Source organism: Sorex fumeus, unplaced genomic scaffold (assembly GCF_029834395.1).
Source record: "Sorex fumeus unplaced genomic scaffold, SorFum_2.1 ptg000098l, whole genome shotgun sequence".
Taxonomy (NCBI): domain Eukaryota; kingdom Metazoa; phylum Chordata; class Mammalia; order Eulipotyphla; family Soricidae; genus Sorex; species Sorex fumeus.
Genome location: NW_026606155.1, coordinates 27,957,396 through 27,970,605, shown reverse-complemented (window position 1 = coordinate 27,970,605; position 13,210 = coordinate 27,957,396). Strand labels below are relative to the sequence as shown.

The 13,210-nt window shown below is 44.9% G+C and overlaps 1 protein-coding gene across 2 annotated transcripts in view; it reads left to right on the top strand.

The window, feature by feature from the left end:
* The window catches only part of ARG2 (arginase 2), a 29,684-nt gene extending 16,474 nt beyond the window's left edge, over nt 1–13,210 (top strand). Inside the window, exons 3-8 of one of the 2 annotated variants that reach the window (XM_056133573.1) lie at nt 4,288–4,465; nt 7,353–7,512; nt 8,448–8,542; nt 8,712–8,816; nt 10,679–10,815; nt 12,829–13,210. In XM_056133573.1, coding sequence (XP_055989548.1) covers nt 4,288–4,465; nt 7,353–7,512; nt 8,448–8,542; nt 8,712–8,816; nt 10,679–10,815; nt 12,829–13,034 — 881 coding nt within the window. In that variant the 3' untranslated portion in view covers nt 13,035–13,210. The remainder of the gene's footprint in view (nt 1–4,287; nt 4,466–7,352; nt 7,513–8,447; nt 8,543–8,711; nt 8,817–10,678; nt 10,816–12,828) is intronic. The other variant, XM_056133574.1, reaches the window with a different exon arrangement.

Genomic DNA, 13,210 nt, shown 5'->3' with positions numbered 1-13,210 from the left:
TCCAGCCCCCATATTTTTTGTTTTGAACCAAGAGCTATATAGCTAGACTGTTTTAAGTAGGGGTGACCTTAGACAGATGTTACATTACTCTTTCACTGTCCAAAATATTATTATTCAGAGGTTCAGAGTTTAAGAGATTACTATGGTTGGTTTAAAATAATTTAATTCTTGAATATAGTTATCCCTCCAGTAATGATCAAACTCTTTTGGTACTGAAGGTATATAAATATAGTACATGTGGGTGATGTACTCTTCTCAGAGGCTAAGAGAATCCTCTTCTTGGCTTATTCGACTACCTCAAGAACCAGAAGCACTTAGCAAGAAAAGAAAACAACCTCCTATTTGGACCAATATTAAGTCACAGCTGGGTATGACACTGAGGTTAGGGCTGTCAGTCAATCAGTATCCTAAGATTTGCTTGGCTTTGCCCTTAATCCTTTATAGGGAATGAGGAAAATTCAGACAGTGGAACAATGGGGCTCTAGGACTCATTTTAATGAGAAATCAGGCTTGTGCTTATTTGCTATTTCTCAACAAAAACAGCTTTTTATTAAAATGGTACGGTTCTATTACAAGCAGGTTTTAGGAACCTTCGATTGTACCTCATCAGTTTCACAATTACACCATCAGTGTTATGGAAAAGAGAAAGGGTAGGGTAGCAAGAACACCCAGAGACTCCCAATCCAGTTGAACTGATGGAATCTCTTACGTGGGCAGGCTTTCCCTAGTCATCTTATTTAATCCTTATTAGCCTTGAAGGAGGACAAGGTTAGAAACTGAACTTGTTGGACAACTTGGATCTTCTAGGAAACTGGGAGGCTAGAGGGTAGGAGGAATTCTTCCCTTCCCTTGACCTCCCCCGTGGCCATTTATCTGTGTGCTGCTTGAAAGCCAGGCCTAGTGGAATGCAGGTGATCTTGTTTGAGGTTCCCTAGGCAGCTCAAGAAGATGCTCAGCTAGGGTCTGGGCAGGCTTAGCAGTCACAGGTTCTGGTAACCTACCTGCCCACTGTATACATAATCTCCCTCCAAACTGTTTTTGGATCAAGCAGAATGTGTACAGCTTTTTAACTGCATCTCTAAGAGCAGCACTTTATTCCTAGGGACTGTAGTATTTTATCCTGACTACTATCCCCTTCTGGTTAGATACTGCAGAGCGTGAACTTTCATCAGGATGTTAATGACAGATTTTTTTCCCCTAGAGATCTCAGTGTTCTTGTTCTGATTGAGGGATAATGGTTACACTGAGGTAACTTATGAAGTTTGATTAATCTTTGCTATTTTTACCCCTGTCTTGCTGGAAGCAGGCAACTAGCTTAGGGTGCTGTCAGCTGTCAAAAATCCCTGGACATTTTTTTTTGGAAAACAATATGGACACTCCTAAAAAAAAAAACTAGAAATTGGGCTTCCATACAACCCAGCAATACTGTTCAAGGGAATTACCCTGGGTGCCCAAAAACACAACAGAGAAAAGCCATCTGCACTCCTACATTCATTGCAGCACTATTCACAATAGCCAGAAACAACCCAGGTGCCCAAGAACAGATGAATGGATAAACAAACTATGATACATTTACACAATGGAATACTACATAGCCATTAGAAAAAAAAAAAAAACGAAGTCATGAAATTTGTTTCTACAAGGAATGGCAAGGAGAATATCATGCTGAGTGAAATGAGTCTCAAGATGTTCCTATTTGTTTTATATTTGGATTTTTTTATACTAAGGGATCAAATTGGTGCAAAGCCTTCTGTTAACACAGGCTTGAATCATCTGGTTTTATTTTGGGGGGTCAGGGGACTACCAAGTAGAGTTTTCAGCCCTTTGTGCTCTCTCCCTAGCTCTATCACTGGGTCCTTAACTGTCTGACGTGACTGAGCTGGATACCCAGGGTCACCTTCTCTGCCCCAGCCACTGCTGCCACTCTTCCTGTCTTCTTCAGCGGTGTCTTCACTGCCTCAGAACACCCACCAGGTGGGGGGCAACAGAACAGAGTGGGAGGAAGATGGTGATGCCTTCTGGGGCGCCTTCTTGAGACACTGAAGAAATGAACTAGAATATATGCATATACCCTGCTGGTACGGGTATATGCACCTAATGCACCAAATGGAAACTTGTCTTGGCTGCTTTTGAGTTTGCTTCTAAGGAAGCAAAGAGCTGATTTATTTTTAGATATCTCAATATACGTTCCACAGCCTTCCCGAGTTAAATGTCTAAATGAATTTCAGACCTCTGTATTTTATGGACAGTAATTAATCTTGAGTTCCTCTAATGAATTGTTTGGTTCAAATGAATTAACTCTGGCATTCTTTGTTTCACAGGGGTCATCAGGGTCAGCAGTGGCACACCAGCAGTACTGAGGGAGCTAGGGAGGGCAGACAAGACTTTTGGGATAGAACTCAGAGAATATACTCTACTGCTGGAGCTCTCTGTCCCACCCAACTCATTCATTCATTCCCTAGGTTAGATCTCCAGTTAACACTGCCATTTTGTTTTTAAGACACTGGACTTCTAGGTCCAACTTTAAGGTCTCTAATAGGTGCACTGCTTCAACTTACTAGGAATTCCCTTTGCAGTTGGCTTACCCTCCCTGGTGAAACAGTTGAGTCTACAAATTTTTAAACCCTCTAGTATTCTCTCAACACCAAATGAGGTCGGCATCTACTTTCATTCTTGATTGTTCACTAACGTTCCTGACAGGACACAAACTTTCTCATCCTACTGCCATTGTCTCCAAATCTGTTATTCTGCTGGTGGTTCGCTGGTCTTTTCCAAGTGTCAGCCCATTTTGAAACCCTTGTCTCTTGATATGCTGGGCACCTGGGGAACAACTGGAGTCTTACTCTGAATGGGAAGTTAGAGCAGTGGAGAGAATATTGTAACTTTCTGCCATTGAAAATGCCCGTTCGGGCCCAGAGAGACAGCACAAGAGGCTGAGCTTATGCTTTGCATGTGGGTAGACCGAGATTGGTCGTCAACACCACACTAGGTCCCCGGTGCACTGCCAGGGGAGATTCCTGTTTATTGTGTGTCCCCCCTCCAAAAAAAACCCAAGGGAAAAAAATGGTGAAAGAAATGCCACTATCTCATCCAAGGGTGGTTTAGGCTGGCTCTCTGATGTTGTGGGCACCTAATGTTCCTGAATGGCTTCCTCTCTGGTGTGTGGAAAACAATAATAGGAAGTTGCAGCCTGTAAAAGCTGCTGGCACAGTGTGGTGGCAAACAATCTGATACTTTTTCCTTTTTCCCTGACACTGACTTTTTGCAGAATTGACCAGTGATCACCAATGATCTCCTGAAATAGAAAGGCTGACCAGGGAGAATGCCATGGTCAGATGGGGCTGTTTTGATTTCTCCCCGACTTCGTTGCATCATTCTGTTGATGCACTTGTGTTCTGGTTCCACTCCACTGGAGCCTGGAGAGGTTTTATCAAGGCTAAAGGTAGCAACTAGGCCTAGAAGACTGGCGGTAATGTTCAGTGATATTTTATTTCTGGCACCAGAGAGAAGCAGAGTAAGGCCATTATTACAGAGCTCTACCCTGTTCCCACTGCAAGTGAAAAATGAGCGCCCTTGGCTCCAGATTTGACATGAGCACTTCCTTGAAGTTTCAAGTTCATTTTTGTCCTACCAGGCCTTTTTAAAGAGAGGCAAGAGCGAAAATGATAAATTTTGTCTTATCATCTAAAATTGCAGAGGAGTTGACACAGCACAAAAAGTTTTTTAGGGGCTGGACCAATGGCACAGCAGGTAGAGCCAGGAGTAACTCCTGTGCATCGCCGGGTGTGACCCAAAAAGCAAAAAAAAAAAGTTTGTTTTTTTTTTAAAAGGTGGAGGGGGTGGGGAGAGAGGAGAGGGTTAGGCATTAGCTTTGCAGGTGGCTGACCCATGTTTGATCACCAGCACTGCCAGGAGTGATCCATGAGCACTGCTTGGTGTGACTCCCTGCCCCTCCCCCAGAGGCACAAAATGGCATTCTGTTGGCTCCTGTCAGTGTGGAGTACTCCACAGTGTCATTGTGGAGTGCCACCATTCCCAGCCACAACCACAGCCAGTTGTCAAGCACCACAAAAAGAGTGCTTCCCTCAAATACTATAGCAGAACAACTGTCTGAGGGGTCAGAGAGAGCACAGAATTGCCAAGCCCTTGAGTCTGCCAGGAGTGATCCCTGAGCACAGACCTAGGAGTAAGACCATTGATGGGTGTGACCCTCCCCACAAAAACCAAAAACAAACCGAAGAGCTGGAATAGCATATAACATTGTCATGCACCGCTCGTTGTTTGCAGGCTGCCGTTTAAAAGACTTTGGAGATCTGAATTTTACTCCAGTGCCCAAAGATGACGTCTACAACAATTTGATCAAGAATCCTCGCTCCGTGGGCCTTGCCAACCAGGAACTGGCTGAGGCCGTCAGCAGAGCTGTCTCGGGCGGCTACAGCTGTGTCACACTGGGAGGCGATCACAGGTAAGCGGGGAGCCCGGGGGGTGGCGAGAGGGCTGGAATGAATGCACAGTACTCGGGGCTGAGCTACTGGCTCCTCTCTCCATTTCCTCACGGAAGAGATTAAAGGAACTGTGGCATTTTTATGTTGTTTTTGAATCTTACCCAGGGGTACTCAGGGGCTGACTACTCCTGGCTCAGTGCTTGGAGGTTGCTCCAAGCAAGCGGTACTGGGGAGATCAGACAGTGTTGGGGATCAAAACTGGAACTCCTGCATGCAAAACCTGTGTACTAGCCCGTTGAGCTTTCTCCCCTGGCCTGGATATCAACACAGTGTGTGTGGGCGGACACTGCTGTGGACTGAACCCAGGAGTGAAAGGCAAGCGAAACCTCTGCTGAGCCCCATCTTCAGCCCCTTCAAGAATTTTTAAGGTGCTAGGGCATGAGAGATAGTGCAACAGGTAAGGCACTTGCATGTGGCTGACCCCAGTCAATTCCCAGAACCACATAGGGACCCTTGAGCAGAGCCAAGAGTAAATCCTGAGCACAGCTGGGCGAGGTGAATCATAGACTTACATGCTATTGTTGGAAATAACCCACAGAAATGAATGAAGTACCTCATGTATCAATCCATTACTTTTTTAGCACTAGAATGTTCTCTCAAAAAGATGTAATGTTGGATGGGACACTTATGCCTTTCATAAATGTATGAGATGTGTGTGTGTGTGTGTGTGTGTAAAATATGCATGAGAGTTAGCTACTCTCAGCAGTGCTCAGGGAACCATGGAGTACCAGGGATTAATCGCAGAGATCTCACATTTCCAGAGGTGCTCTAACCCTTATTATAACTGACCAAAAAGGAAGTTGGAATTATGCCTAAGATGCTTAAATTGCATTTCCTATGTCAAATTCTTTGGTTACTCGAAGGTTGAGAAATGTTTTGCTTTTGGTGTCTCTGAGACAGTGCCCAGGGGGCCTGTAGTAAGGGATCACTCCTAGTGGGCTTGTGCTAGGGACTGAACCAGGGTCAAGGCACATGCTAGGGACAGAACATGCGTGCAAGGCAAGCACCCTGTCTGCTGCACTATCTCCCCACACCTCACTTCCTTGAAAAAAATTTTTGGGGGTCACACCCAGCGATGCACAGGGGTTACTCCTGGTTCATGCACTCAGGAATTACTCCTGGCCGTGCTCGGGTGACCATATGGGATGCTGGGAATCCAACTTGGGTTGGGCCGCATGCAAGGCAAACGCCCTACCTGGTATACTATCATTCTAGCCCCTCCTTGAAACTTTTTTTTTTCTTGCTTTTTGGGTCACACCCAGCATGAACCAGGAGTAGCCCGTGTGCATTACCCGGCAGTGCACAGGAGTTACTCCTGGCTCTGCACTCAGGAATTACTCCTGGCGGTGCTCAGGGGACCTTATGGGATGCTGGGAATCTAACCTATGTCGGCTGTGTGCAAGGCAAACGCCCTACCCGCTGTGCTATTGCTCCAGCCCCTCCTTGAAACTTTTTAATCACAATTTCACTAGCTGTTTTTCTATTATTAAGACAAGCTCACTGGCTAATGTAAGCCAAGACCAAGGAAGGTAGAAAATACTTAAATCATATATCAAGTAAAACATGCAGGAAGAAAAATTATTCATTGATCTAAATATTTTATTTAGGTACCTTAATGCCTTTAACAACTTTTAAGAAGTACCACTTGAAGGGCTGGAGTGATAGCACAGCGGATAGGGGGTTTGCCTTCACACAGCCGACCCGGGTTTGATTCCCAGCATCCTATATGGTCCCCTGAGCACTGCCAGGGGTAATTCCTGAGTACAGAGCCAGGAGTAACTCCTGAGCATCACCAGGTGTGACCTTCCCCCCCAAAAAAAAGTAGTACCACTTGATCTTTTTTTGGGGGGGGGTGCGGGGGGGGGCACACTTGGCAATACTCAGGAGTTACTCCTGACAATACTAAGGGAACCATATAGGATGCTGGGGATAGAACTCAAGTTGGCCCCGTCACATTCAAGGCAAACTACCTGCTGTACTATGGCTCCAGCCCTACCACCTGACCTTTCTACAAAGCTGTAATGTTTTCTAATTTTTATTCTTAAAAAAATTAATATGATGGTGTAGAAGAGGAGATACACAGGATTGAGGTGAAGCCTCAGCACTACAAGATCCCCGAACATGAAGGAGTTGCCATGGTGACCCCTGAACCCTGCTGGGATGGCTTTAGCACTGCTGGGCTCAAGCAACAGGGCACCCTTACTCCCTAGCACAGAACTGCTGGCTCAGTTGGCCGAGCATTGCTCAGATAGGCCTCCAGTCTCCCAGGTACTACTTGGGAGCCTCACTCACCCACCCAATAAAAGACTTACTATAGGATTAGAAAGCGACTCAGAGGGCTGGAGCATATGTTCTTATGTGTGAACCCAGGTTTGGTCTCCAGCACAGCTGGGTGTGGGCCCCCAGTAAGTTAGTATGATTGATCATTTAAAAAATATTAGATCTCCCCAGCTGCCCTGGTACAGTAGTTGTAACTTGTCAAACATGTCAACCACCAGATTTAAATGGATTTCAGAGCAACAATTGTTATGTCACACTTCAGGGATAATCAGTTGTCAGCTTTGGATCCAGAGCCGCATACATGCAATGAAAGTGTTCTACCTTTGAGCTACATCTTTGACCCTCAGCTTTGAATCTTCAGAGTTTTGTTTCTCCCTGGCTAATTCGCTTAAGATTAATCTTTGGGAACTACAACCCTAGGGACTTTGTCTCATCTAAATCCAGCCCGAATCTAGGGTCCTGACTTTGCCCTAAGGACAAAGTATGAGCTGTGTTGGCTGAGGATATTTGATTGGTGATGTTTGCCAACCAGAGGACCATGAATATTGCTTTATTTGTTCTTTGCAGCCTGGCAATAGGAACCATTAGTGGCCACGCCCGGCACTGCCCAGACCTTTGTGTGATCTGGGTTGATGCTCATGCTGACATCAATACACCCCTCACCACTTCATCTGGGAATCTTCATGGACAGCCAGTTTCATTTCTCCTCAAAGAACTGAAGGACAAGGTGAGCAGGTTAAAATGAAAGCCAAATGATTTATAGGGGTCATCCTAGGGTTAAGACTGTAAGATTTTTGTGACGGACAGACTAAGATGGTATAGAAGTGCTTGCAATTCCTTCATTTGTTAATCAAACATGAATTATGGGCTAGCCAGTGTGCTGGGTGCTGAGTATAAAGATGAAATGCTATGACGTGCTGTAAGAATGGAAGGCCACTATCTAAGAAAAAGTGATGATAGGGGCTGAGGACAGCTCAGAGAGCTCGAGTGCATGCTTTTTATGTAGTAGTCTTGGGTTTGATCCCTGTGCTACCCTGAGCACTGCCTCGTGTTCAGGCACCCCAAGAAAGACAGAAGTGGTGGTAAGTGGTAATTCAAGCAATTAATAGACCCATAGCCTGAAAACTTCTTGGTTAGAGGCTCACAAGCCTTACGCTGACAAATAAACATGTTTGGAGAAAAATATAATTCATATTAGACACAGAATCTATTTTATCCCTCCCCTCAGTGAAGAGAGCAAGTTAAACTAGCAGTACAAAGGTTACTCATTGGGCAGAATTTGTGTCTTGGCAGTTGGCAATTTGAGACGGCAACTGGGTTATGTTTCAGGCACCAATCTGTAAACAATTTAATATAAAGTGCAAAGGGGTGGAAAAGAGGTAATCAGCAGTATTACTGCAACTTAGGTAAGTTAATGAGAAACTAATATCATCTTAACAAAGCCTTAACAATTTTTTTTTCTTGAGAAAACAAACACTGTGTTCTTCAGCTGTCCTTCTGAAACATTTCCATCTGCATCAGTTTTTTTCCCCAGATCAGATGTATCTTGTGTTACTTTAAGCATATCCTGTGGGTAGGAGAAAGGAAACAGCATAGACTGGGAAGCTTATTTGGGTGAGGCCAAGAATTCTTGAGGAACGCTGTTCGTTCTTCTCTTTGTAGGTACCACAACTGCCAGGATTTTCCTGGATCAAACCCTGTTTATCTTCCCCAAGTATTGTGTATATTGGTCTAAGAGATGTGGACCCTCCTGAGCGGTAAGTTGATACATGAGGGTTAAGCTTTGGGCCTGTCCTAGCCACTTGAATAGGGATTACTTGGCTTAACTGGTTGTAGATCACTGAAAAAGACAAACTCCTCCCCTAAACATACAGTTGTTTAAAAATGCTCTTTAAACTAAGGACTCCCTCCTTTATATCTCACCAGTTTTATTCTAAAGAAATATGATATCCAGTATTTTTCCATGAGAGATATAGACCGACTTGGTATCCAAAAGGTCATGGAACAGACATTTAACCAGCTGATTGGCAAGTAAGTAACTACAACCGATGTGTAATTCTAGGTTCCAAGGGGAAGAGGACACTCTCCAAATGAACTGCACACTATAGCCTGTCTCTTGAGGATAAGTTTTTCTTTTAAAACAAAAGCAAAACATAATAGACACAGGGCCGGAAAGATAGTATAGCTGGTAAAGGACTTGTTGTGCACACAGCGGAACCAGGTTCAATCCCAAGTTGAATGGAACTGAACTGCACATGGCCCCTCCAGCACTGCAGGAAGTCATCCCTAAGCACAGGGCTAGGCATGATCCCTGAGTACAGCCAGGTATGACCCCCTCTAATAGGTGTAAAATCCATAATAGGTATTGAAAAAAAATTCAGGAGAGGAGAGTAAGTTTGTATTCACTGGGCTTGAAAAGGCATTTTCTTTAAATCTTTGCTCTCTTTTAGCTCTATTTGGGGGTGGAGGTTGGGAATTTGCATTGCTTGGAGGGTCTGAGGCCACTCCTGGCAATAGTCGAGGCCGGGTGGCTTAGTGCTCAAGTCCACCAAGATTTGACTCAGCAGAGTCCTTGCATGTGTAAGGTATGCATCTCTGAGCTACCTCTGCCTCCTTGGCTCCAATTTTTTTTTGGGGGGGGGAAGGGGAGGGCGGGGAGGGTGGTTTGGACACTTCTGGCAATGCTCAGGGGTTACTCTTGGCTTGGCACTCAGGAATCACTCCTGGCAATGCTCGGGGGACCCATGGGGTGCCAGGAATAGAATCTGGGTCGCTTGCTTGGAAGGCAAACATCCTACCTGCTGTACTATCTCTCCAGCCTCTCCCGTTAGCTCCAATTCTGATACCTATCTCTTGAGATGAATATTCTCACTATTGTCTCACTTGGTAATTTTATAGGTTTTTGTTTTGTTTCATTTTGGTGTTTGTTTTTTTTTTTTTTTTTTTGCTTTTTGGGTCACACCTGGCGATGCACAGGGGTTACTCCTGATCTACACTCAGGAATCATCCCTGGTGGTGCTCAGGGGACCATATGGGACACTGGGAATCGAACCCAGGTTGGCCGTGTGCAAGGCAAACACCCTACCCACCCTGCTATTGCTCCAGCTCCTCAATTGGTAATTTTATATCAAGCAAATCTTACTAGTTCTGAAAGATGGCCGTGAATGCTGATCAAATGCTAGTTTTAAGCATTTTTCCAGTGCTGCCTTCTATTTTTCGTTAATGATGTGATTAGCTAACTGATACTACCTAATTTCTTAAGCTGTCATAAAATGTAAAATATGCAACTTCTTGAACCAGGAAAAATCATTCAAAGGACTAGAGTACATGCTGCGGGACAGAATCCCAGGTTCAGTCCCTGGCACCCCGAGCACCACCAGCTAAAATCCAAAAATGTCATTTCTTAAGAGCAAAGATACGGTTTTAGTTTGTGGGTATTTGTCATATGTTAAGTTTTAGCCCTTAAAAGCCTAGGGTAACTGTAAATTACTACTGGAAGATGAGACTGCAGACAAACCAATTATATTCTGTTGTGGTTATTGAGAGAGTAACAGCATCAGGAACCTAGATCCAGCTGGAATTAGTGTTATCAGAGCCCACTGCCACAGCCAAGTGAGAAATTCCCTCCTTTGGCAGGTTTAATACAGGAGGCTGTAATTCCAGGTTTTAAATTGGAGATGGTCTGAAATACACAAAACAAATGGCAATATCCTGAAGTGCTGTGTAGGTAGCTGATCCGCTGAAAGTACTCAGTGACTTCCACCAATAGGACACCTGGAGGTCTACCACATGAACAAAGTCTAGGATCACAGCAACAAAACCAAGGAGTTGTAACGGCAGGGTGGGTGTCCAAACACAACCGAATGACAATTCTTATCTTGCTTTTTTTCAAGAAGAGAAAGGCCAATCCACCTGAGTTTTGATATTGATGCATTTGACCCTACACTGGCTCCGGCCACGGGAACCCCTGTTGTGGGGGGCCTGACGTACCGAGAAGGCATGTATATCACCGAGGAAGTGCACAACACAGGTGAGTAGCAGCCAGTCTGTGGACTACATAAATATGCTCAACTTCCTTTCTGCTTGTTTGTTTTGGGGCTATACCAGGCAATGCTCAGGGGTCACTCTTGGCTTTACACTCAGGAATTACTCCTGGCGGCGCTCCGGGGACCATACTGGATGCCAGAGATTGAACCCAGGTTGGCTGTGTGCAAGGCCAAGTGCCCCACCCACTGTCCTCTCTCAGGTCCCTGCTCAAACTGCTTGCCTATTGGGAATCTTTCCAGCTACTTCACATCATTGTGGACATTATCTTTGTTTAAACTGCCATAGCTCAAAGAGGCCAGAGTGATAATACAAACAGGTAGGGTGCTTGCCTCTGCATGTGGCTGACCTGGAATTGATCCCCGGCACCCTATTTGATCCACCAGAAGTGATCCCTAAGAACTGTCAGTTGTAGCCCAAAACCAAGGCGGGGGAGATGCCACACTTACACCAGTGGTTTTCAACCACTCATCTATAGACAGTGCTAAAAAGTTGAAAACCACTAATTTTAAGATATATCTAGGGGCTGGAGCGATAGCACAATGGGTAGGGTGTTTGCCTTGCATGCAGCCGACCCGTGCATCCCAGCATCCCATATGGTCCCCTGAGCACTGCCAGGAGTAATTCCTGAGCGCAGAGCCAAGAGTAACTCCTGTGCATTGCTGGGTGTGACCCAAAAAGCAAAAATAAATAAATAAATAAAATACAACAAATTAAGAAAAAAAAGATATATCTAGACTTGACCTGAAGTCACTGTCACTGTCCTCCCGTTGTTCATAGATTTGCTTGAGTGGGCCCAGTAACGTCTCCATTGTGACAACTGTTACTGTGTTTGGCATATCGGATACACCACAGGGAGCTTGCCAGGCTTTAACATGCAGGCAAGATACTCTCGGTAGATTGCCAGGCTGAAGTAATATTGAAAAAAAAAATGTAGACTTTAATTGAAATCAAGACCAAACTGCCAAACTGATGTAATGTTTTGCCCTAATTTTAAGAGGTTGGTTCCTGGGAAGCTAGAAACATGGTGGTTTAAAACACTAAAGTTTGTTAAGTAAGCATTTAAATCTGCCAGATGAGTAGTTAAGCGGCTTTTCACCATACAGTGGAACTGAAGTGTTGTTCAATTCAAAACCATCTCTTGACAATTGGAGTCTACATGGCAGAGAGACCCCAGATGGAAAGATTCAGAGCTAGAAGAAACCCATGATTATTTGGGATAATTAAGGACAGTGAGAAACTGCTCTGGCTCTGGAGCCTGCCTGAACCTTAGGTACTACAGAAAGAAAAAGAAAGCTTGTCATCAGATCAGTCACTGGCAAAATACTCTCAGACTGACCCACAAATATTAAGATGTTGTCAGGGGCTGGAGTAATAGCAGGCAGGGCATTTGCCTTGCATAAGGCTGACCCAGGTTCAGTTCCCAGCATCCCATATGGTCCTGAGCACCGCCAGGAGTAATTTCTGAGTGCAGAGCCAGGAATAACCCCTGTGCATTGCCAGGTGTGACCCAAACAGGGGAAAAAAGATGTTGTCAGTTCTCCTTGTGCAGTAGCCAGAAAAGTTCATCCCCCTTCATTTTGGTTCCCCAGGAGGCCACCTACAGCAAAGGCTAGTAGCTCTGATACTCAAGTGGTTCTAACTTCTTGCTGTGTAATACTTTATCCCCAAAATCTGTCATGACACTATCAACTAGATACATAAGGTAATTTGCTTAAAACAGCACAGAAAGTGTCAGTCCTCTGGGAAAATAGGTAATACAAAATTTCTGGGGAAAGCCTGATAGTTATTATGCCTGACAGATTAGCTGAACCTAAGGACTTAGAGGTTTCTTTCAGTTTTATTCTAGCATACCCGTGTCTGAACTAAAACTTATCTCTTGGGGCTAAGGTATAAAGGACTTCCTGATGGTGTGCTTGATCCTCAGGGTGAGGATTTCACCTTGCTGTCCCTAGTGGCTGGCATGGGCCTAAGCTCTGATCTTACTTTGCTGTTGCAGGGCTGCTGTCAGCACTGGATCTTGTTGAAGTCAATCCTCAGCTGGCTGCTTCTGAGGAAGAGGCGAAAGCTACCGCCGGCCTGGCAGTGGATGTGATAGCTTCAAGTTTTGGTCAGACGAGGGAGGGAGGGCATGTGGTCTACGACCAGCTGCCTACTCCCCGTTCACCAGATGAATCAGAAAATAAGGAACGTGTGAGGATTTAGGAAAATCCTGTATGCAGACACATTTGTCATGGGGGAGGTCACTGCAGAGGTGTGAGAGATATTTGAGGGGACAGAAACAACTGGTCATCTGGGTCAATTTTGCCTTAACAAGAACATTTATGCATTCTCAAAATCAAAGTTTCCTTCACCTCCCCTTTTCTGGTGACTTAAATGTA